The 24,758-nt window shown below is 46.0% G+C and overlaps 1 protein-coding gene across 2 annotated transcripts in view; it reads right to left on the reverse strand.

The window, feature by feature from the left end:
- NUDT14 (nudix hydrolase 14) overlaps positions 1 to 16,995 on the reverse strand; it is a 605,258-nt gene extending 588,263 nt beyond the window's left edge. Inside the window, exon 1 of one of the 2 annotated variants that reach the window (XM_078660294.1) lies at positions 16,870 to 16,995. In XM_078660294.1, coding sequence (XP_078516420.1) covers positions 16,870 to 16,950 — 81 coding nt within the window. In that variant the 5' untranslated portion in view covers positions 16,951 to 16,995. Of the gene's footprint in view, positions 1 to 16,675; positions 16,808 to 16,869 lie in introns of those variants that run through there. The other variant, XM_078660296.1, reaches the window with a different exon arrangement.
- Between the last annotated feature and the right edge of the window lie 7,763 nt (positions 16,996 to 24,758).

A 24,758-nucleotide genomic window follows, 5' to 3' on the forward strand; every position in this document is an offset into this window, starting at 1 on the left:
AGCCCTTAAAAGAATGTTAACACATCACAATAAGTAGAACTTTAACAATAACATATTAGGACAGTGCACACTCCCATCTTCCTCTTGAGGCAGCGATGACACAGGCCTAAAACGAGGAATTCCAGTTTTTCTGAGACACTGTTATCTGAGAAAGACTCAAAGAAAAGGTAAAGTGAATGAAATAAAGACCTTCTTTATTGAATAGAAATTGAATAAACAATGTTTAAAACAACAATATATCAAATATTCCCACACCCAAACCCTCTCAGGGAGAGGCGGGTGGGATAATGTTAGCCTCGGTATGTCTTTAATGAAATCAAGATTCTCTCTGCTTGAAAATTGGTGAATCGTCATTTCATTACTAGACCGGAGGCTACCATTATGCATGTTTAAAGCCATGTAGAGCTACACTGCTAACATGCTCAATTGGTCTCAAATAGAATTTTGAGAAGGTACCTGCATTAGACCAATCTGCGGCTTTAAGTATTTCAGGTAGGGATCCCCCTGCCCAAAATACTTAACTAGCCATTGCTCCTCTAGAAGAGTGAGCACCTAATCTAGAAATATCAACACCAGCTTCAAACATAATCAGTCGGACCCATCTGGCTAGGGTGGCTGAAGAAACAGGTCTAAAAAGACTAACATAAGACAGGATAAGTTGATCAGTACCAGTAGGTCTAAATCTTTCAATTTTTTTTATCATAGCATTTCATACAGTTCACAACACAGAACTTTTCACATTCATGAAAAAGGGGATAAAAAAATAGATTCAGACATTGTCTTAGTTCTTTTCCAAATATCGAAATGAACACCATTGGAGGAGTAGGATCTATTAGAAATTTCTAAAGCTTTAATATCTGAAACCCTTCGAAAGGAGATAACGCACAAAAGAGTTGTTAATTTCATAGAGATCTTTTTGAGTGAAAGTAATTCATTAACTGGCCAGGAAAGAAAGAGATTGAATATTAAGTTAACGGCCCAAAGAGATTCGTAGCGCGCCTTAGGAGGTCTCTTCAATCTGATACCCTTCATAACCCTTTTGATTAAGGGGTTACTACCAATAGCAAGATTATTAAACCATTCATGGCCTGAAGAAATTGCTGACCTGTAGCAGTTGATGGTTCTAAAAAAAGGAAATACTGTTTTTATTCTGAAGTGTGTCTAGGCACTAGGAATTGTGCTTTTTACTTGGGCATTTACCGGTTACCGGCGTCTAATTTAACTTGAGGCCAGTCATTGGGGGTGTCATTGGGGGGGTGACAGAAACTTACCGGAGGCGACAAGTGCAGTTGCGCGGAGGGCGTGGAAGGAAGAGCAAAGGCACTTCCAGTTCCACGGTTAGCGGTCTAGTGGCTGCAGCCCTGCACAGGATTTAGGGGACCCGGGAGAGCGGCCGCGCGTGGTGAGTGGGCTGTGGCAGAGCCCTCAAGCTGCTTGTGACTGTTGCTCCCTGTTTTTGAAACGTGCGCTTAGTTTTTAAAAAAGGAAATACTGTTTTTATTCTGAAGTGTGTATAGGCACTAGGAATTGTGCTTTTTACTTGGGCATTTACCGGTTACCGGCGCCTAATTTAACTTGACGCCAGTCATTGGGAGGTGACAGAGAAACTTACCGGAGGCCTTGCTTGTCTGTCCCTCCTTCCCGCCCTGGTCCGACGCGGCGACAAGCGCCGTTGCGCGGAGGGCGTGGAAGGAAGAGCAAAGGCACTTCCACTTTCATGGTTTGCGGTCTAGCGGCTGCAGCCCTGCACAGGATATAGGGGACCCGGGAGAGCGGCTGCGCGTGGTGAGTGGGCTGTGGCAGACCCCTCAAGTTGCTTGTGACTGTTGCTCCCTGTTTTTGAAACGTGCGCTTAGTTTTAAAAAAAGGAAATACTGTTTTTATTCTGAAGTGTGTCTAGGCACTAGGAATTGTGCTCTTTACTTGGCCATTTACCTGTTACCGGCACCTAATTTAACTTGAGGCCAGTCATTGGGGGGGTGACAGAGAAACTTACCGGAGGCCTTGATTGTCTGTCCCTCCTTCCCGCCCTGGTCTGACGCGGCGACAAGCGCCGTTGCGCGGAGGGCGTGGAAGGAAGAGCAAAGGCATTTCCAGTTCCACGGTTAGCGGTCTAGTGGCTGCAGCCCTGCACAGGATATAAGGCACATGGGAGAGCGGACGCCCGCATCGGGCGCGCCAAAGGCAACCTCGTCTGCGCCCGTCCGCGGACGTTCGGGGACTGGGGCCAGACACTCTGGCCCCTATGCGTCTCGTGTGCAATGGAGTTCAGGACAGCTGCATGATCTCCGCCATAAGGCACGTAGTGCCTGTAGGCACAGTATGCAAGCAGATTTGAGCAATAGGTTTAACCACTGCCTGTTCAGCTACAATACCTCAGGTATACAAAAGCTAGGGGCCATAGGGTTGGCCTGTGGCCTGCTCAACAGCAGATCCATGGTAAAACATAAGCTGGATATCTATGATCTGCTAGTTGATATGGAACTTGATCTCTTGTTTCTTACAGAAACGTGGCTGGATGCCGACTCAGAGCCAGATATCATTGAGGCCCTCCCGCCTGACTATATGACAGCCAGGATTGATAGGCCAGCCGGCCGAGGCGGTGGGGTGGCCATTGTGTTTAAACACCCTCTGGGTTGCACACTAGAACCTGTAAATATAGCGGATAGTGAGGCAGGCCTATTTACAATCAGAGTCAGCGCCTATGTTACGCTGAAAGGGTTCTTAGTATATAGACCCCCTGGCTCGCAGGCGCCGTTTGTGCCTAGCCTACTGGAAGGAATTATAGACGTGGCCATACGGAATGATAAGTTTATTCTGTTGGGTGACCTTAACACTCACTTTGAGGACTCCCTTAACGGGGGGGCAGTGGATCTATGCCAAGAACTTAAATCACTGCAATTAGAGCTGAAACTTAAGGTCCCCACACACCAACAGAGGCATTTGCTGGATCCTGTATTTGCGAACTAGCAAGGAATTGATGTTAACATCCCCTTACCTATACCCTGGTCTGACCACTTTTTTGTCTCCTTTGTGGTTAAGACCCCCGAATCCAAAATCCAGGAACAACCAGCACTTCACCATCTATGTCGCAAGAGGGTAGGCTTCTCACGGTCCACACTGAATGCATCTCTGGCTTCAGGGGGGGTCCCAGGGGGTTCCGATAGTGAGACGGCCTCCGTTAACCTAGACGGACGTATAATTGAAGCACTGGATAGTGTTGCCCCGCTGCAGCAGATTAAAACTCTAAACAGAGTACAGAAATCTGCAGCTTGGTACAATGATGACCTTCGCCTAGCCAAGACTGAGTGTAAACATTTGGAGAGACAATGGAGGAAAGGTTTTCTCAATCAGGCCAAAATTAGATATTTAATACAGAGAAGGAAATATCAAAGGCTCTTCAGGCAGGCTAAGGCCTCTCATTATTCAGTTAGAATTGGAGCAGCGGGTAGTTCCTCTAAGGAACTATTCAAGATCTATAAAGAGATCTCCTCATTAGCAGCCCACACTGTTGACGTTGAGGGCTCGGTGACTCCTGCAATCGCATTGCAGCTTTTTTTCTGATAAAGTGTGAAAGATATACTCCTCCTTTCAGGGCCCCAGGAAAACGGCAGCAGAATTCAGGGAACAATCGGGAGAGGTGGGGGAAGGTTTAAGGATAGATGGCTTTATGATCCCTCTCCCCCCCAGAGGCTCTGTGTAGTATCTGCAGGGCTGTAAAATCAGGCTCTCCTAGAGATCCTGCCTCAGCCAAATTGCAGGGGGAAAGCGCTCTAACTCTTGAGCCATACATTAGGCACCTCCTAAATGTTTCATTCAACACGCACACGGTGCCGGTTAGCTAGAAAAAGGCGGTGGTTTTGCCACTCCGGAGAAGCTCAACATCAGCTTTGAGAAATTGGACAATCTACGGCCTATCTCATTGCTACCATATATGGCAAAGGTGGCAGAAAAGGTTGCCAACTCCCAGCTTTTGGCTTTTATGGAAGAAGCCAACCTCCTGCATCACACTCAATTTGGCTTTCGGTCATTACATTCCACAGAGTCAGCCTTGCTTATGGCCATGGAGACTATTAGGCAGGGAGCAGATGAGGGTCAGACAATGGCGCTCATTCTCTTAGATCTGAGCGCCGCCTTTGACACTGTGGCACATTTCACCTTGCTACAGTGTCTGAATAGAGGTGGTGTCTCAGGATCTGCTCTTAAGTGGATACAATCATTTCTGATGGAACGCAGTTTCCAAGTTAGGCAAGGGTCACATTACTCTGATTCTGTTATTCTGGACCAGGGAGTGCCAGAGGGATCTGCCCTGAGCCCTACCCTATTTAATTTATATGTATCCCCGATGGCTGGGTTAGTGGAGGGCTTTGGAGTCAGGATTGTGTCATATGCAGATAACACACAGCTGGTCATCTCGTTATCACGGGCGCCGGGTGTTGATGCATCCAACTTCAGAGCATGTATGCAGGAGCTTGCCACTTGGATGGCGGACAACTGCCTGAAGTTGAATGGCAGCAAGACGAGGCTATTGTGGTGGGTGGGGCCCCTCTGAGTGGTCATCGGTATGGTGGCCATTGGATTTGGGTCCTGCTCCAACACCAAGCCCCATGGCAAAGAACTTGGGTGTGTGGGTAGATTTCAACCTAACTTTTGAATCCCAGATCAGAAGCGTGGTGGGAAGTGTTTTGGTGCCTTGAAAAGCATGCGAAAAACCATGGATCTCCTCCCGATTTAGGCCAGGAAGACGCTAGTGCACGCACTTGTTACATCACGCCTGGACTATGGCAACATTTTATAACTGGGTGCTATGGTCAAAAGTTTGAACCGGCTCCAGGTGATGCAAAATGCTGCTGCACGGTTTGTGCTAAGACGGCCGAGGCGGACTGACTCTAAAAGAGATTTGGACACTCTTCACTGGCTGAATTATGTTCAAAGCGCACTGTTTGTGCCACCGCATTGTCCAAGGCAGGGGCCCCAGAGATCTTCTAAGTCTCATTACCTTATACAAGCCTGCACGGTCCCTTAGATCTAGTGGAGCGGGTCTGGTACTCGTTCCAAGAGTGAAGAGGGATCGGATGGGTGGAAGGTCTTTCAGGCTTCTGGTGGCCAGGAAGTGGAATGAACTTCCCGTTGAGCTCCGGCTGGAACCATCGGAGGGCAGATTTAGATCAGGGCTTAAAACGTACCTGTTCCGAAAATAGGGGAGCACGCTGTTATTGCAGGGTGGGGGGTTTCACTCGGCTACTCACTATAGCGCGGGGACACGCCATCTGGCGTAACCAGGCGCTTTATAAGCTCCCTTATTATAACTATTATTAAGAGAGACCCAATTCGCAAAGATGAGCAAGATAATTAGCTACTTGTTGTAAAGAACTATGTACGGGATCCAGACTCCTTTCCATGCACCAACAAGACCATTTTCTCCAAACACCCTTGTATCTTTTCCTGGTTCCAGGTGCCCATGAATCTTCCAGAAGGCTTTTAGCTTCTCCTGAAAGGTCAGAATATCTGTCTGAACCCCTGAAATCCTCCAGACAGGAAGGTTCATCTTGCCCTCTAGAACCAAAGGATGTTCTTCTCCGTCCGAACCTAGGAGAAGTCCTAGAGAAGGACTCAGGCACGGAAAATCTACCGCTAGCTCCATAACTCTTGGGAACCAAACCTGAGATTTCCAGAAGGGGGTTACTTGAATGATGGAGTAAGACTCCAGCCTCACTTTCCAAAGCAGTCTCTGAATCATTGAGAATGGGGGAAAGGCATAACCTCTGATCCCCTCCCAAGATTGGATAAAAGCATCTACCCCTGATGCAAGCGGGTCCGGTCTCCAACTGAAATATCTCTGAACCTGATGAGTCAATCTGCTGGCGAAAAGATCTATCTAAATCGGCCCCCATAACTCTTGTATTAGAGAAAAAAATCATTGGATTCAATTTCCAATCGCTGGAATCGTGTAGGAAATGGGAATTCCAATTTGCTTTTAAATTCTGAAACCCCGAAATGAATTCCGCTCTGAGTGTAATCTTTTGATCCCAACAAAAATACCAAATCCGTTTGGCAATATCCGAGAGATACTTGGATCTCGCGCCGCCCAGGCGATTTATATATGAAACGGCAGAAAAATTGTCTAGACGGATTAGGATATTGGAATTCTTTAGGAAATCTTTGAAGCGCATAAGGGCATTCAGAGCTACCAACATCTCCAGAGAATTTATGTGCAGGGGTTGTTCCTCTAAGGGCCATCTCCCGCCGGTCTCTAAGTTGTTTAGGCGAGCACCCCACCCTTGGTTGCTCGCATCCGATTCTAGGGTAAAATCTGGGATATTCCTGAAAATAGCTTTCCCGTTCCAGGCCTGGAGGTTCTAGCCACCAGAGAAGATCCTTTCGAGTGTCTTCCGATAGGGGAATTGAATCCTCGTACCAAAGACCTTTCCTCAAGCCATGAGCTTTCAATCTCTGAAGCCCTCTGTAGTGGAGAGGACCAGAGGAAATAGCCTGGATAGAAGAAGATAGTAGACCTAAAACCCGGGCCAGGTCTTTCAGACGAATTAGATCCTTTGATAAGATAAGAGAGAGAGTTTCTTTATCCTTGTAACTTTTTTGTGAGGAAGGATTAGGTTGGAAAGGATTGTATTTACTTGAAAACAAAGAAATTTGAGTTCCTGTGTGGAGACCATGATAGATTTTTCTGTATTTATGATAAACCCTAGATCCTGTAGAAGGTATACAGTCATTTGCAGATGGTTCACAATTTCCAGTTTGTCTTGAGACATAATGAGGATATCGTCTAAGTAAATAATCAGACGAACCCCTCTTTCTCTGAGATAGCTGAATACTGGTCTGAGGACCTTGGTGAACCACCAGGTTGCTGAGGACAGGCCGAAGGGAAGACATTGGAACTGATAGAGAGTCCCTTTCCAAGTAAAACAAAGGTATTTTTTACAATCTGCGTCCATGGGTATAGTAAAATAAGCGTCCTTTAGATCCAGTTTTACCAGCCAATCCTTGACTTGTAAAATATCACTTAAAAGATGGATACCCTCCATCTTGAAATGTCTGTACATTAGAAGCTGTTTAGATATTCCAAGTTTATTACGGTCTCCAACCCTTCTCCTTCTTTTCGACCAGATGATATTTGAAAAGGGAATCCGCAAGATTGCGCCTTTGTCTAGCATTTGGGAAACCTGCAACTCTATCAGTTTTGCATTCTCCGAGTCTAGGGATTATTCTCTTGGAATTCTTTTTTGGAATGGTTGTTGCCAAAAATCTATCTTGAACCCCACAATAGTTTCAAGAACCAAGGGGACTTGAGTAACTCTAAGCCTATTGTGAGCAAAGTGTTCTAGTCTTCCCGCCACTTTTAAGGGGAAGAAGACTTCGAACTTACCTTGGAAGGTTTGATTTGAAACTCTGGCTCTGCCACGAGATCTTGCTCCCCTTGTTCTCTGGGGGTAAAAGTTTGAATTGGAGCGGTAGCCTCTTGAACGAAAGGACCCTCTATCATCTTGGGGGTAGAATTGGGACCGATAGGAGCCACGGCCAACAGACTGTCCTCTTCTGTCGGCCCTTCCAAAAAGTGGCTGGCCCCTGAAGACTCTGTGCATGCTTGATTGAGCTCTGCTAAAGGCGTTAAAGGTTGAAACATAATTACCCAAGGATTTAACAAAATTATCTCCAAAAAGGAGGCCCTTGGTGTCACTCATATCTTCCTTAACAGATAGGTCTGCAAGTTTAGGATTCATTTTCAGCAGCACCGCTTTTTTAAGCTCAGTGATGAGGTTGGCATTCGCATTGCCTACGAAGCAGATTGCTCTTTGAGACCAACCTCTAAGCAGGTCGATGTTCACTGGAGTATTGTTGCTCCTAGCCTCCTCAGTCATGTCCAGAATCTTGGACAGAGTACCAAGTACATCCAACAATTTGTCTTGGAATTGCTTTAGACATTTTTCGATCCCTTTCTTTGGGTCCCTTCCAGATTTAAAGAGGAAGGTAATCAATTCTGGATCCAGATTGGGGGTGTTGCAAACTTTATCCTCCGAAGAGGGGTAAGGGCACTCATTACGCAAAAAATTACGAGTTTCCCTATCTAAGGGCTTTTTAACTCTCCGAGACAAATATTTCCCCATGTGGTCCATAGGCCACCATTCAGTGCTCTGGGGATGGCGAATAGTAGATGGGTTAAACATCTCCCCTCCAAGGGGGTCTTTCACAATAGAAGTCGAGGTAGATGGTTGGTCCAGATCCTCATCGAGATCCTCTAAGGTATCCTGAGGATCGAAAATAAATTCATCCAACCCTGAATTTTCAAAATCCTGATATTCATAATGAGTAAGTGAAGGATTATCAAAATCATTTGTACCGTAAAGGTTACCCAAATCTCTCATGCCGCTACGGGCAACTTTTCTTTTTGTCCCAAGGAGATGGGATCTCTATTTTGTGTTGCCAAGAAGACCAAGATCTATTGTAGCGAGAGGGCTACCATACTCAGTTGCATGAGTTCATGCTTCTTTCATATGTTTCCTTTTTTGTGAAACTTTTTTATGTCCAGAGGTAGAGGATGAATCTCCATCCGAAAGAGAGAAATAAATCTCTTCTACAGGAGAAGTCCTCTTTCTTTTAGTTAGGCACTGACAGCTTCCTTGATGGATGACTTAAGTTCTATAATAAATCTCTTCTACAGGAGAAGTCCTCTTTCTTTTAGTTAGGCACTGACAGCTTCCTTGATGGATGACTTAAGTTCTTGCCCAATGAATTTCTTCAAAGTCTCATCCAGGAGCTCCTTAGGGGGTTGCTGTGAGATTAAAGGATCATTGTCCATTTTGTTACACAGGATCTTAGAATATATATATATATATATATATATATATATATATATATATATATATATATATATATATATATATATATATAATGTATTAGGGTCCTTTAAGAAGGACTACTCACAGTCACAGGCAATGTTAAATCAGTGCGTATGCTGAAAGCTCTGAAAGCTCCCTTGATTGGATGACTTAAGCTCTTGCCCAATGAATTTCTTCAAAGTCTCATCCAGGAGATCCTTAGGGGGCTACTGTGAGGTTAAAGGATCATTTTCCATTTTGTTAAACAGGATCTTAAGATCAATATATGAATATAAAAATATATAAATAATGTATTAGGGTCCTTTAAGAAGGACTACTCACAGTCACAGGCAATGTTAAATCAGCGCGTATGCTGAAAGCTCTGAAAGCTCCCTTGATTGAATAATCAACAGAGTCCATAGCGATACATAAAAGGGCCACCGGGTGGTGCACAATCCTCAAATATTCCTCAATAGCATGAAGAAATAGGAAGAAAGAGGCTCCGTTACGCGTTTTGATTCGTAACCATAGTAACCCGTCGAGACGAAATGAAAAGACGCGTTGTCATGAACACGTGTCTGTAATCAAAGCCTCACTCTCGCGTCTCCGATCCGGTTGCTACCCGGTTGCTAGGAGACGCGAGAAAGAAGCAAGGGGCGCAAAGGTTAACTCTTGCCCAAATTACCACTTCCTGTTTTGGAAGGGGAAGAGAAGGAGCGTTTCCTTGAAGTCGTGCTAATGGCTAGAAAAAAATGAGGCGCGAAGCTTTCAGTCACAAGGTACATCACGCTACATTAATAAAATACCAAAAACGCTTACCAAATAACTAGCTCGATCAGAGAGCGATCGAAAAGACAAGGAGACATAAACCATTCCCCGCCATAAATTGGACAGGGGAGATGGCAGCTGAAAGAAAAGGTTAATTATAGTAAATTAACAAAGCTAATTACACGTAAGATATGTCAAAGAAAACGAGCAAAGACAAAATATAAGGTTTAAAATACGAAATATTAATAATAGGTTATCAATAATGGTATAATTAAGTAAAGTAACTGTCACTATAAAGGGGAGTACTTAGCTGTGTCAGGAGCAGCAAATAAAAGAGGAAGATGGGAGTGTGCACTGTCCTATTATGTTATTGTTAAAGTTCTAATTATTGTGATGTATTAACATTCTTTTAAGGGCTGCATGTTGGGCAGCAAATAAAAGTATTTGCATAATGGTAGCCTCCGGTCTTGTAATGAAATTATATTCACTTTTGTATCACCACTTGCGTTTAAAGCTCACCCCCTCTTGCTTGTCTTTAACAACAATAGCATTGGAAAAAGGCTGTGGTCATTGACCACTCGCAGGTTAAGCCTATCCTCCTGCGTAAAGGGACAGGCCCCATCAGATTAGGGCCCAACTGCTCCTCGGATCTAAGCGTCAACTGCACCTCCATCTGACACTGGTGGGCTGTAATATGTACACACAATTGCTTGGCCTGTGCCACTGTCCATTCGTTGATGTCCCCGAGTGAATGAATGCCTCACTCCTCCCACTCCGATCCAATACTTAGTTATCTGCTGATGCCAACCTTCAGGTGCCAGTACCCACACCTTCAGAGTATGGGTTTTCTCATCAATCATGCCCACCAATATCAACTTCTCCCTCAGCTCCACCACTTGCTCTCTCCTCTGCTGTGCTAACCCGGACCGCTCCACTGTATCAGTGTCTAGGCACCCTCAGGCCCTCGCTGCCTCTGCCTCCTTGAAGGCTCACCCAGTGCTGCCGGCCTTCTGCATGTGTTCTGCTCAGTAGTCCCCTCCAGGAGGTTTCTATCACCTCAGATGCACTCCTGAGCTCTCTCGTCTGCTTCAGAAAACAGGACATATGTCTCCTTGTTCTGCTCATGAGGATTGAGGAGTGCTGTAAGTCAGGTCAGGATTGAAGGAAAAACTCGACCTCTTACTCCTCCCATCAGCTTAGCCATACTCTACTTGTTACGTAATTCCATGAAAAGTATGTGAAGGAAAATGAGGTGCTACAGGAACACTCAGAAGGTGGATGTTTGCCTAGGGGTAGGTCTTGGTTGTGTTGGTTAGGGGGACAACAGGAGTGGCCTTGATCCAGGGTAGGTAGACTAGCCCCAGGGACTGTGAGTCAGGTAGGCACTGAAGAATCAGAAAAGTCAGATACACGTTTGAAGGCAAGTAGATCCTATCTAGATAGACCACTTGCTCAGGGTGGTAAAGGAGAACAGAGGAGTTCTTGTTTGTATTCAGTGGGTTCCATTTTTGTAGTGCATTCTGAATTAGTTTGGGTCTTTCAATGATGTAAAAGGCCAGTGCATAGAGGAAAGCGAAAACTGTGTTTGCTGCTACTGGATGGATCCAGAAGAAATGCCACTTAGGCAGTCGTCCAAGATATTAATTGGTGGCTATGGTTCTTTTGGTTAGCGGCAATCAAGGATTGTCAGCTTTATTCCAAAGCAGGCAAGTCAGCCTGAGTGCTTGGAGGCTGGGGAGCGGGTACTCCCTGTGCAAATCAGTCAGGAGTAAGAGGACCAGAATGATAAATGAGGGCTGATAGGTCCAGGAAGTGAACGAGGACTAGCCAGTCAGGGATTCGGGAACAGCCTTTACAACTCGAGCATTACCACGCGCTGCCATTACTACGCTGCTTTTACAACGCACGTCGTTTCAATGACTTGCGCTGGAGGGCGCTGTTGGCAAAGGAATAGTTAATTTTCTATTCCAACACCTTCCCTACTGTCAACGTGGGCTGGAGTTGGAATAGAAAATTAAACTATTCCACGATCCAGCCCTTACAGCGCAAGTCGTTACGTTGTAAAAACAGCGTTGTAATAGCCCGCGTTGCAGTGACATACATCCGTCAGGGATATATAGGCAAAAGGCAGGGCGATATAGCCAGATGGCACGACACTTCAGAAACGTTATTATTAGAAAGTGGAACTCCTGTGGCTAAAAAAAGAGTAGCTGGCTCAATTTTAAGCACATGTGAATGCACTTTCTAGCTGTTGAACAGGCACAATTGTTCTTCTGTGTACAAAAAGGTGAACCATTGATTTATTACTGCCAATTCATATGTCTACCTCATGCTGTTAACAAAGAACAATCCACACGTTGATCAGATTGGAGCAACAGACAAGTAAATATTTGTATTAGTGAATAAGTACAAAAACGTTCAGAGCAAAACATGCGCTGAAAGCTGGGCCCTAAGGAGAATAAACATTGCATTTTCAGTGACATTGTTGAACAGAGTGAAAGCATTCCTCCCAAAGCACTGGAACACAGTAAACTAAGCAATTGAATATCATTTTGATTGTACAAACTAATTTTTGGTATAACAACCCTTACTCAGTCAACCAGCGGGTCTGCTGCTAAATTAATACAGCCTCTATGTTGAGCTCCTATAATGGAGTTTGTATACTGCGCCACGACCCAGATAGAATATATATTTATGTACATATTGTTGCAGAAGAGGATGATTAATACATTTCTTCAAACCAGGCTACGGAAAAGTCCTCTGCATGGTTATGGCCGTATACCCATGCCCTGAGTGCCCAACTGTACTTTTGTCTGAATCCCTAATGATGGCATAGGCAAACACAGATCATGTGTGTGCATCATGACATAGGTCTGTCTCACGGATTGCAGTCTTGTTGGACTGGGAGGGGTGCCCAAAGCGCTACCCTCATAGCGGTGGAAGGCTACTGCCTTCAACTGGAGTTAAGCAGCACAAACGCGGTGATGGCATTATACAGTGTAATGATCAGTATGAGTGAACAGGTCCTTTTTAACCTGAATCACTGAAGTGAGGCCTACAGGCTCACTCCCCTTTTTAAAGATTCCCTGTTGTATGCTTAATTCACCCTTGGCCTAAATCAGTTAGATATAAAGTGCTGCACAGCGCAAGAATAATGACTCTTTGCTGGATGTATGTGTGCCTGGGAAGGGTACAATACAGTGATAAAGCACTGCTGTGCAGTACATGCATGGTGAGCGCAGGTCGAAACCAGCATTGAGACCTGCCCCTCATCTGTCCAGTGGACTTAGGAGTGCCCTGAGAGGACATTGTCACATCGCTGGAACCAGATTGGGAGCACCAGGATCAACGCTACTGTGGAGTCAGAAACCCAGGAGTAACTCAGATCACTGTTGGAGCCGACCGCACTGCTCAGGGCGAGCCTGCACTTGCCAGTTAGTGCCTCAAAATCCCACATGCATACCGAATCAACCGAGCAGGAATGGAACATTGCAAATAACCACGGAGCTGGTACCATGCAAGCTACATACACAAACCCACACAACGCTCATTTGGGATATTAGCACTAGAATTTTGGTAGGCGCATAGAAGCTGACCTGTGCGTCCATATTAGTGACTCAGACAAAAAGATGTGGTAACTACTATGGATTCACAAAACAGTAAGCTGCATTCTATGTGTTAAACCCACGATAGATACAGTAGCCAACTATCTGCCAACAAGGACATGTTTAATGCAATCCTTCAGATCAAAGTACAGGTCTAGAACATTACTTATGTCAAGGAGCAGGTCGAAGAGGATTCAGTGCACACGCTAGATTAGCATGAAACCAAGGCCAAGATCGAAAAGCAAGATTACAAGATACATGCAGTGGGACACTCTGGGATGGGGACCACACCTCTAAAGGCAATTGATACGAAGAGAACGCAGATTAGGAGAACCGGTGCACGATATTGTAACGCTCTGTGATTGAAAGCACACGCGTTCACACGCGAGCTAGGCCTGAAGATCAGTGAGAGTGCGGTGAGGGTAGAATTAAGGCGCACGGAGAAGACAGAGGAAAGCAAGCAGCTGAACCTGACCCACATAAAATGGCGCCCCCCTGAGATCGGAACTGAGATAAACAACACTAGAAACAAAAAGAAGACTGCTCCATATATCAATGCAAAAACATCCTGCAAAATGGGCAGACATCTTCAAATGGCACATTAATCATTAGCAACCCTTCAAATTCGGAAACAGACACCTGGAAACTTTGGCAACAAGCTCGTTAACAAGAAAAACTTCATATTCCCCACAACTCTAAATTAGCACTAATCTGAATTATTAGCAAAAACTTTACTTGTCCCCGGACATTATTTGGATTTTTCTTGTCCCCGGACATCGAATGGTCGGGAGCGTCTGACGCTGTGGCCGCCATTCCTACCGGTCATAGCAACACAAGACTTCTGGCGTAATTCTCACCCGGCATTTTAACCTTAAGATGGCGCCTGTGAAGAAACGGACCTGCTTTTTTAATGCCCTGCAGCAGATCCATGGGACCTTTTACTGAACTACCTACCCCCTACCCCTCCCTGCTCTACTCCTCTCCTCTTTCCTGCTACTAACCTTTGCCCTCACCTGTCCTTGCCCTCGTCCCCACCCTGTTTACCTGTGAATTTCCCGCATCATTTGAGAGCTAGCTATTTTGTCTGATGCCCGATGGAGCTACCTGATTTAGCTATAGGTCGGGGATTCCATCCTTGGACGTCACCTACCCAGTCGGTCTTTAGCTAGACTTTCTTTCGTCTCTCCTGTCGTCTCTTCCCGCTTCCTCCCTCTATTTGTATCTCTACTTCTTTCCTCTCTCAATGTATTGAGACTGAACTATTTTGTCTGATGCCCGATGGAGCTACCTGGTTTAGCTGTAGGGGAGATGAGCCGTGGATTCCCTCCGTGGTCATCACCTACCCAGTCGGCCTTTAGACAGATTTAATTTCTTCTCTCCTTGTTGGCTCTTCCCCTATCCTCCCTTTCTCACCTTCCCTGTTCCCTTCCCTCTTCGCTCCATTTATTTTACCCTCCATGTTATTTAAATGTTTCCCATTGAGACCTAGCTATTTGGCCAAAGCCCGGTGGAGCTATCTGATAGCTATAGAGGAGATGGGTTTTGGGACTTCCCCCTCGACCGTCACCTACCCAGCCGGTCTTTGGGCAGACTTTCCTTCGTCTTGATGCCATATCTCCCTTCCATCTTGTTTTTCTGCGAACCTCTTCCCTCGACACTTGAGACTGAACTACTTTGTCTGATGCCCGATGGAGCTACCTGGTTTAGCTATAGGGGAGATGGACCGTGGATTCCCTCCTTGGTCGTCACCTACCCAGTCAGTCTTTGGACAGACTTCCTCTCGTCTCTACGGTTGTCTCTTCCCTTATCCTCACTTTCTCACCTCACCTACCCCCCACTTCTTTTCCCTCTCCTTTCTCTCCTCTCCTAATGTATTGCTGATTGTTTGATGTAATGTGTAATTGTTGATCTTTTTCTGTTATACTGTTAAACCACATTGTTGCACTTCCTTTCGTCCCTCCTGTCGTCTCCTCCCGCATCCTCCCTCTATTTATTTCTCTCCTTCTCCCCTCTCTCAATGTATTGAGACTGAACTTTTTTGTCTGATGCCCGATGGAGCTACCTGGTTTAGCTATAGGGGAGATGGGCCGTGGATTCCCTCCTTGGTCATCACCTACCCAGTCGGTCTTTAGACAGACTTCTTTCCGTCTCTCCCTATTGTCTCTTCCCTTATCCTCCCTGCCCCCTCTACTACTTTTCTAACTCCTTTCTCTCCTCTCCTAATTGTATTGCCTATTTTTTGGGGGGGAATTATTTTGTAATTGTTGAACTTTTTCTGTTACATTGTTGATTCTCATGTAAAGCGCTCTGATACCTCCGGGTCTAGCCAGCGCTATATAAAACTCTTTAAATAAATTAATAATTAAATAAATAAATAAATACAATCCAGTCCCAACAAATTTGGAATTCTGGGTACCACGTACACATGCAGTAACTAGAAGGCATTATGCAACTTGTTTCTTTTTCTGTGAAGAAATAACTTCTCAAACAACTCTAGCTTAACAAAAAAAATAATAGGCTGGCAACTGGAATCTTGGCCAGAAGTCAGCAAACCTGCGTGACTATGCAAAGGTATCACGAGTGCCATATAAATTGGCATACCATAACATGTCCAATATTTTCATATTGTGACGCTGAACATATGCAGGGCATACATCATTCGAAATACTGGAGTAAAATCGCAATGAAAAAGGCTGTAAATATCTGTGAAAAACAAAAATACCAAGAAAGCAATACCAGTTAGGCAGACAAGATAGCCTTTTCACATGACACAAAATCCTCACTATGACGTGCTGAGCACATATTTTTTTTAAAGGGCAGGGGCATCCCTGGCACCAGATAATAAATGAGCTGTATATGGCATCCTTGGTTTCAAATTTCTAACTATGACAATTTATGGAAGGGGCGCTGCATTTCTATTGCTAGTTCGCGTGACATTTTGGAGGAAGTGTGGCTATTTTGAGAATCGGTCTTCTACTGCCAACATTAGAAAGTTGAAACGGGGACACACTGGGCCAGTGTGAGTGCTCAATATCCTCCCTGAAACGAACTGTGCACAACAAATATTCAAGAGCAGGGCAAAGTAGAAATATGTATCTAAAGCTTTAATTCACACAAAGCGTGCGGCTCGCTAATCCAATCAACATGCATTCGTGGCCTATTTAATCTGGAACACCAAAGCACCGTCTTTTCTGCCAGGAGCACTCGGAATGTTGTATGTTTGTGTAAATTGACGTACTTATGCTTCAAAACGTAAAATGATTAGGTGAAACTAGTAGTTTTCAAACTACAACTACCAGAATGCAAAGCACTCGGGCTTAAAAAAAACAACAGTAAGATTCACATGTGTGATGTAGTCAGTTGACACAGAGAGTGTGAATTTAAAAGCAAGGCCTTTTACAATAAATAGACAATCGCCCTTTAAAACAATGACATGTTTTCAGCTCATTTTTTTAGATCATGACATACCAGAACATTGCCCACATCGGGGCATTCATTACAGAGCTCTGTTTAAAAGGGAAAGCATACGATTTTGCAAAGAGGAGACACCAGCCAGACCGTCCTTCCATGACATCCGGCACTCAATCGTCGGAGCCGGAAGTGGTGTAGGCAGTGGCTGAACCGCCTTCTTCCTTCACTACTATGGCGACGTCAGGACTCACCTGACTGTAGAGCATCCTAAACGGCCTGAGATACTGCGAGGAGGCGCAGGGCACTACCTCTACATCTGCAATCTGCTCCATGCCTCTAGAAGGGGGAACCGAGCACAGTGCCGTTGAAAAAGAAAGTGAAACTGGTCTGCGCGCGATCACGCGCCTCTTTACGGCTCTGACTGGGAGGGAACCTGCGAGAAGGCAGTCTCAGAGCCCAGCAACAGCAGCGCTCGGTATGGGCGAGAGACAGACAGCGGTAGAAAGATAGATAGATCCTTAGTCCACAGCTTCACAATAGGTGTGCTTCGGGTTTTGCCCGCATGTAGAATTAGTGCATATTATATGAGCATTTGTGTCAACGAGATGGTAAAGGAGAAAAGCTTGTTAGTCCACCATTCATGCGGTAGACTCCCGTTTGTTTAAGCCCAAACATTGATTTATTTGATCAATGGGGAAAATGCATTCCCGCGACTTTGCTTTCAAAATGTTCCGCTTTCCCGTTCTAAAATGTTGGCATGTATTAGTACCTTCTCCATGCCGAGCTTTCATGTTTTTTCAATGCGAAACCTAGGTAGCATGTCTTTTCCTTCTGTTACTTGTAGTTTTTACCTTGTTACATGTATGATGCAGCCTATAGACCAGATAATGCAAAGATAATAGCAGGCTTGGACGATCTGTTCGAATATAGCACGCAACTAGTGCTTTAAATGTAATGTAATGTGAATGGGGTGTTATATTGCGAAGCTATCACTCCAAGGAGCATCTTGGGGATGCAGAAGTACTCTTAGGGTACCTGTTTGCTCCTGAGCCGTGCCAGTACTCTTGCATTAAGTATTTGGAATCAGTGCCAGTGCTTTAAAGGGGCCGGTGCTGTCGGCTACGCAGTACCAGCACTTCTTTTTTTATTTTTAGAGGGAGAGTACCGGCACTTCTTAAGAGAACTGCAATACTTTTAATGGGAGAGTACTAGCACTTTTCAGAAACAAGCAGGTACTCTGGTACAGAGTACCTGCACTTGTATTATTCCATTTCAAGCACTGATCAGTGCTGAAAAGTGCAAGTACTCTCCCTTTCAAATTAAAAGAGATGCAGGTACTCATTACTGTACAGAACCTGCCCATTTATTTAAAGCACTACTTAGGACCGTTTAAAATAAGGCCACATGCTGAATCATGTTCTGCATTACCAGCTGTGCCTACCCTGTTTCAGTCTTTACTGAATGAGGTGGTCACTGCTTTCCCAAGGCACCATGTGATTAAGCACTAAAACCTTTCACTTTCATTCTCACTAAAGTGAACTACCTATTCACTCCAGACTCCATCTTCTAACCTGGAAATCAGGCTGGAGTGAACCCAACTGTGAGAAGCATCACTGCCGACAAAGCATGCGTCTGGAGAGTATAGCATACTGATGTCATGCACACCACAACCCTCGTGGTTCTGGGCAGACTCTGAAGAGGGAATCCATAATATGCAGGGAGGTGTTATGGTGTGATTAATGTGAAGTATGATGTAATGCACAGTGTATGAGTGTATGCTGAAGAATAAAATAATGCTTGATAGAAGCTCCCTTGTTGCATAATTCATCTGCATGCTCCCGGTATGGGGAAGACACTACAACTGGTGATTAGTAATGCAAATGTGCCATAAAGGTCAAGACTGCTCCCCCTTAGAGTTTGTAACGATACGGCACACTGCTTGTGCGTGCCACATGTGCCCAGAAACGACGCAGAGCAGTCTGCAACCAGCACATGTGGAGTCAAAGCCCTGCTCCATCGCATACAAGGCCGCTGAAGATATTAACCCCTTCGCGCTCATGACGAGCTGAGCTCGTCATGAGTTGTGCCGCTCGCACGCTCATGACGAGCTCAGCTCCTCATGTAACGCGGCTTTTTAAAAAACGCAGCGTGCAGCGGGAAAACCGCTAGCGCGCATGCGGGTAAAGACCTTCAGAGGAGCATATTCAAAAATGCCTGTCAAACCCTCTGACAAGGTGGTTGACAGAGATGCGACTTGCCCCAGATACTGAGCAACTGATCAGACAAAGCCAGAGATAACGATCATGTCAGCAAGGTACAAGAAACCGAGAACTTACTATCACAGGCGATTGCAGCATACTGCGACGCATGCTTCGAAGACATCTTCTACTTGCCGGAGTTGTTGGAGCCAGCCTGCATCACAACCGCCTGAATGGCACGTGCTCTCAATGGCAGCGAAAGGGAGCACAAAATACACTGCAGCTGTGTTCCTGTAGCCACCACAGCCTTTTTGCACTTCTAAGAAACAGAACATTGTTGCCAGGTGAGGTGTGTAGATGGAAACCTTTGAAGATTTCAAAGATGCGCTAGAGGAAGAAAATGACAAGAAGATTATCAAATATTTGAAAAATCTTGCAGGTGAGGGTGTGGAAAATGACTAAAATTAGGTATATATAAGCGGCGTTCATTTATGTTCACCCCATCCACTGTTGAAAGTAAGGTGAAAATCGTGAAACAGTGGCCATGCCATCTTGTCCCTTTTAGGCCCCATCATGCACGTAAGTGGCAGCCATTTTGTGTGTCATGGCCTCTCTGCCCATTGCCAATAGCCTACGCGTCTCTCCCCCTCACTCCCCGGCCTCGCAAGCATTCCCCCGCGCCCGACAGCCCCCGGTCTCTCCTGCTTGAGCCATAAACGCACCTCTAACGCGACCCTGTCTCCGAGCCACATCCCGTGCTGAACCCCCTCGCTCTTTCATCTCATTCAGAGAACAGGCCCTTTTGATAACCTCTTCCTCCCTGCCCGATTGTCCGGCCTGATCCCAGGCCATCACCTAGCCCAACAGACGCAGTTTATTGCCCCTACAGTAGGACCTCGCCTCACATCAAAGGAGCGGGGATTAATCAATGCTTTCGCACCCCGAATATCCGACTGATCACACACATCCCCGTTCCCAGCGGAATGTCCAGCTGCGCGATGACCACCACATGCTGAGATCGGGGTGGGGACGTCTACTGTAAATGTGTGTGGGAACGGGCTTGAAGCGGGGATTCCGAGGATGTCTTTCCCTACTTCAAAGTATTGACAAGAACGTGTTTCGTACAATAAAGCCATAAACCTGTGTATAAGAGGCCAGGCCTCAGAGATGCGGTTAGAGCACCTCGAGAAGATACCCTGTTGTCTGATTTGACGTGTTCTGCTCCGTCGGAATAAACTCCTGTTTCCTGCCTTCTGTCTCCAGCGCCTGCCTCTTTGTTTGGTAATCTCGAATGGTATGAGAGGCGGCTAACGCCGGGCAAATACGGAAGGGTTCTTGGTCGAATTCGGCCCTTACCTTTTCACAATTGGCGTCCCAAACGTGGGGCCCATCAGCGACACGTGGATCCAGTGGGAGAGGTCCCAACGACAGAGTGAACGACTGCAACGATCGGGAAGTGCACCTGCCCGATAGACCCTCGTCTGGCAGCCGATCATCCGAACTTCACTGGTTCCGAGCAGACCTCTCTCGAGTGATCTACGGTCCTGACTGGAAACCATCAGGAGTGCCACAGCAATTACGGAGAATAGAGGACGATCGGGCGCTGGAAGCGGAAGACGAGAAACCGTCCATGCGGTCCGGGTAAGGTCGTGTAACACGACGAATTGCGAATTGATTGTTTGATTGTTTGAAAATACTAGTATTACTCATTTGATTGTTTCTGAGAGATTCTCTATTTGCAAACAAGCACAGAGTCGCAATACTCTGTTTAGTCTTTGCAGATAGTGAAGGGTAGGTAACGCAGGCTTTTGCCCCATTGTAATCCGTCGTGCCTGCTTCCCTCTCCATTTGATTGATTGTTATCCAAGCATTTACTGTTTTGGAATTGGTTCTCTTTGGATCATTCTCTATTTGCAAACAAGCACAGAGTCGCAATACTCTGTTTAGTCTTTGCAGATAGTGAAGGATAGGTAACGCAGGCTTTTGCCCCCGTTGTAATCCGTCGTGCCTATTTTTATCCCTCATTTGATTGATTGTTTGTCCGAACATTGACCGTTCGGAATTGAATCTCTTTGGGTTATTCTCTATTCACAAATAAGCACAGAGTCGCAATACTCTGTTTAGTCTTTGCGGATAGTGAAGGATAGGTAGTGCAGACTTTTGTCCCCTTTGTAACCCGTCATGCCTATCTTCGCCCCGTTTGTGGGTAGTTGGTTCAGCCCGGACCGCTTATTAGAGGTGAACCATCCGGCTCCACTGGAGGACACCCCTAATAAAAAGGACATATATATAAAAACATGGATTAGCCGCTATATCGTGCTAGCAAACTATAACATAAAAATCGTTAGGAAAAACAAAAGGAATCGAACAAAATCAGTAGGCCACTGATGGGATCTTTTGACCCCGCTAAAATAGAAACATTGGGAACAACCCCTCATGAGAAATATGAAACTAGTGAGAAGAACCGAGCTCGACGCCATGATGGCTGCAAGACAGCTCGGCTCCGCCGCCCAAATAACGACAAACCCTATGCAAATATTATAAATATATACAACACTCCAGCAAAGTAACATGTTAAAACTTTTTATTAAACAACTATTTACATGGCAAACGGCTGCAACTACAATCCCAATGCATTCGACGCTGTTCCTGTCCCTCCTTCCTTAAAGTAGCAATGTTGGGCTACTTTTGGCTGCTTTTTAGTTGGTCTTGGGCTACAGAAAGTCTACAAAAGCCATCAGCCGGCGAGGTAGCGTCGGTGGCTGCCTGGGGTTGAGGACCGTTGTGCGAATAGGCCGGAGGCAACCCAACGCGCCGAGGCCAGTCCACGGATCATCCAGAGGTGATGTCCAGCAAGTTGTGTGCGGGGGATGCCTTGCTGATGGCTCCCCCCTTTGTTGCCTGGTCCAGCCATCTCGTATATCTACGCCAGGAGATGGCGTGGGGCGCCCGCGGAGAGGCGGCGCGGACGGCCCCCTCTCCCCTGCGCCCCCCCCAGGTGGAGGTTCCTCTCCTGCACCAAGACTGCCATTAGCGTTCCACTCAACGAGCCCCCGCGGTTGACTGGCCGGGGACCCGCTCCGGTGGCCGTGGTGAAGGGCGGCTGCTGGGGGTGGCTCTCAAGATGGCGGCCGGCTCCCCGGATTTGGGCCTGGTCCACTAGGATGGCTCTGGACTACCATGGAACTCGGATGCTTGCCTGCTCGGGCATGAGCCCCACTCCTGAAGACGTCCTCTCAGTTTTAAAGATTCTACTAGAGTCGTTGGCCCTCGACTCCCGCGGGCTTCCGGTGGGGGCAACCGCCACTGTTGCTCGACTGTCCCCCATGGATGTGCCGCTGCCCCGGGCGACCGCCGCCTTGTCCACGTCTGGTGCCGTGGGAGAGACTGATTCAACGCATCTGTGGAGGGATGCGCCTGCTGTCCCGCTCTCCGGAGTGGCCACAACGTTGTCGCAAGATGGTGATGCTCTCATGCTGACACCTGCCTTTGTCCGAATGACTAAGAGACACTGTAGACTGCCAACTCGATCAGTTCCGGTGGGACCTCAGCGTGACCCGGTAGGGAAGATTTTGCCTTCCTCGCCTTTAAGTCGCGGTTCATGCTGCCTGTCTCTTCTGCTGGCGTTAACGGAACTTTTTGAACTGCCGAAAGGGATTCTGGTCCGGCCGCTAGTTATTGGAGGCATTTGAACTATACTCTGGACCCGCCTGGCCTCGATCAAAATGGCGCCAGTATGGGCGGGACTTGCAACTCCTTATGACGATTCTAGTTACTTAGCCTTGATGTTATGGGGGATGTATGCGGTCTTTGTGCACATGGCGGGTGGGGAAGTGTACTGACTGGGCATGTGGACAACCCTATTGATGTCGGGTTTTTTACTATTGATTATTGTATTATTAAAAGCTCCGAAGTAACTCGCCCATGGTATGCGTATGAACGATTTTATTGTAACTGATCCTGTTATACTTTCAATTATAAAATCAACCTTCACTGATCCTGCAACCGTTTGTCACGTTTAGTTTTTTTCAATTAAATGACTCGCTCGTTACGTACTCCTATACTACAGTGTAATCTCTCCTTACCTCATGCGTTTCCCGTCTGCCCCGTGGCCGGCCTGTATGGTTGGAGGCCCGTATTTGAATGCTGACATTTTTACAATCAAGGTTTTAAAAGGAAAATATATATGGAACTAACATCATAACAGTCATTTAGATTGATAGGGTTGTTTTTTTAAATACCATGCTCTGCGAACAGGAACGACCCTATACCACAATAAACCTTTTCTTTTCCTCGAATGAAAACATGAATCCGTCACCCCCCCCACCTTATACTGAATACCCCTGGCCTTTGACCCTCTCCTACACGCGGTCTGTACTACTGCCCTCGGGCGATCTATGTAATGAGCAGACTACCATTGCATCTTTTCCGCACTACCAGTTCCTCTGGGCTTCAATGCCGAGACATAGGGGACTGCATCCCAGAGAAAGAAGTCAAGTACGTGGTAGGTAAAAACATTTTCGTGTTTATGCGCGCAGATGTGCTTTGAACGCTGCCCCCTCCCCCCCCTCTTTTTCTTTTTGCAGGTTACATCCGAATTTCAGCTGAAGTATGGAGAAGACCTAAAACCGCATCGTGTTCCACGCGAGGAAAATAGGCTAGCTCTGTGAGACGGTACATTATATGTAGGAGCTATCTCTGGGAGCGTGAAAGATTGTATGGTATGAATGTGCGCATGGGCCCTGATTTGTACGGTATGAATGCGTATGTGTGGCGCGCGTCTGGGTCAATAAAAGAATGCTTTTTGTATGATTGAGGCGTTGATCGAACGGTTAACGGGATAGGAAAATTAAGCCCGAACATGGTACCTGCATGTGAAAGACGAATAAAAATATAGCACTTTTCCTTACTTAGGAACGACTCTCTCTGGAGCTAGCGAATGGGAGAGTGGCCTACACCAGAAACCCGAAGGCTTATTTCAGTACGACGAACCCAACCCCGACCGATATCCCAAATGTACACCCAAAACAATGCGCACCAATGAGTTAATTTATGTGCTGACTAAATAAGAAAAGTTAAGAGTACCCCGGGTTGGGGTTCATCCAAAACCCTCCTCAGCCCAGATATTAGGGATATTGTTATTTTTAGATTTACCCCTTCTTCCACCCTCATAGAAAAGTCAGAATTGTACCACCGCACGTCCGACTAACACCCCTCCTTTACCTCAGCTTGGGTCACCATTTGCTAGATGTTGGAAGACCCCACCGTGAGTATAAGCGCGACTGGACTAGTGTCCGACCAATTAAAAAGGAGTAAGTATTTTTGAAGCGAGGTTACCAACAAAAATTGTCTACTATTAGGAAGGAAGGAGAACAAAGAGCCCGACCCCCAGAATGAATTAAAAGGAATACTGAGAATACGCAACATGCATGACAAAGTCCTTTGCCCAAAATAGCTCTGTGTTCTGTCTTAGGTTTCCGTACTTGATGTATGTACTGTCGCACCCTATCTGGTATTTGTGTGTACGTAAACTATGAATTTATGTTTTCCCTCAGCTTGTGTTTTTACGTGAAACCGACCCGTACTGTTCTAAATGTGTGTGCACTGAATAACCTATTATTATACACGTTTCTCTCTCTCTCTCTCTTTATGTTGTACGTGTACTAATAGCCTATTTGGTGCACACGACGCTCTCTCCCTCTGAGGGCTCCCTTGCTCCCTTTTGAATAAATGACGACACTGTACCTCGCCGGTACAGGTATAATTGGCTTTAGACACGACAGTGTTTGAACAAATTGACAGAAACAAAACGATCGTATTTTGCCATATTACTACCTCTCCTTTCTGTAAAATGATGGAACTTAATTGACTGAGAAAGAAAGGACAGGTAAGACGACTAATGTCCCCTAATCTGACCTTTATAAGGGAACTATATGTCAGTG

Source organism: Lissotriton helveticus, chromosome 9 (assembly GCF_964261635.1).
Source record: "Lissotriton helveticus chromosome 9, aLisHel1.1, whole genome shotgun sequence".
Lineage (NCBI taxonomy): Eukaryota > Metazoa > Chordata > Amphibia > Caudata > Salamandridae > Lissotriton > Lissotriton helveticus.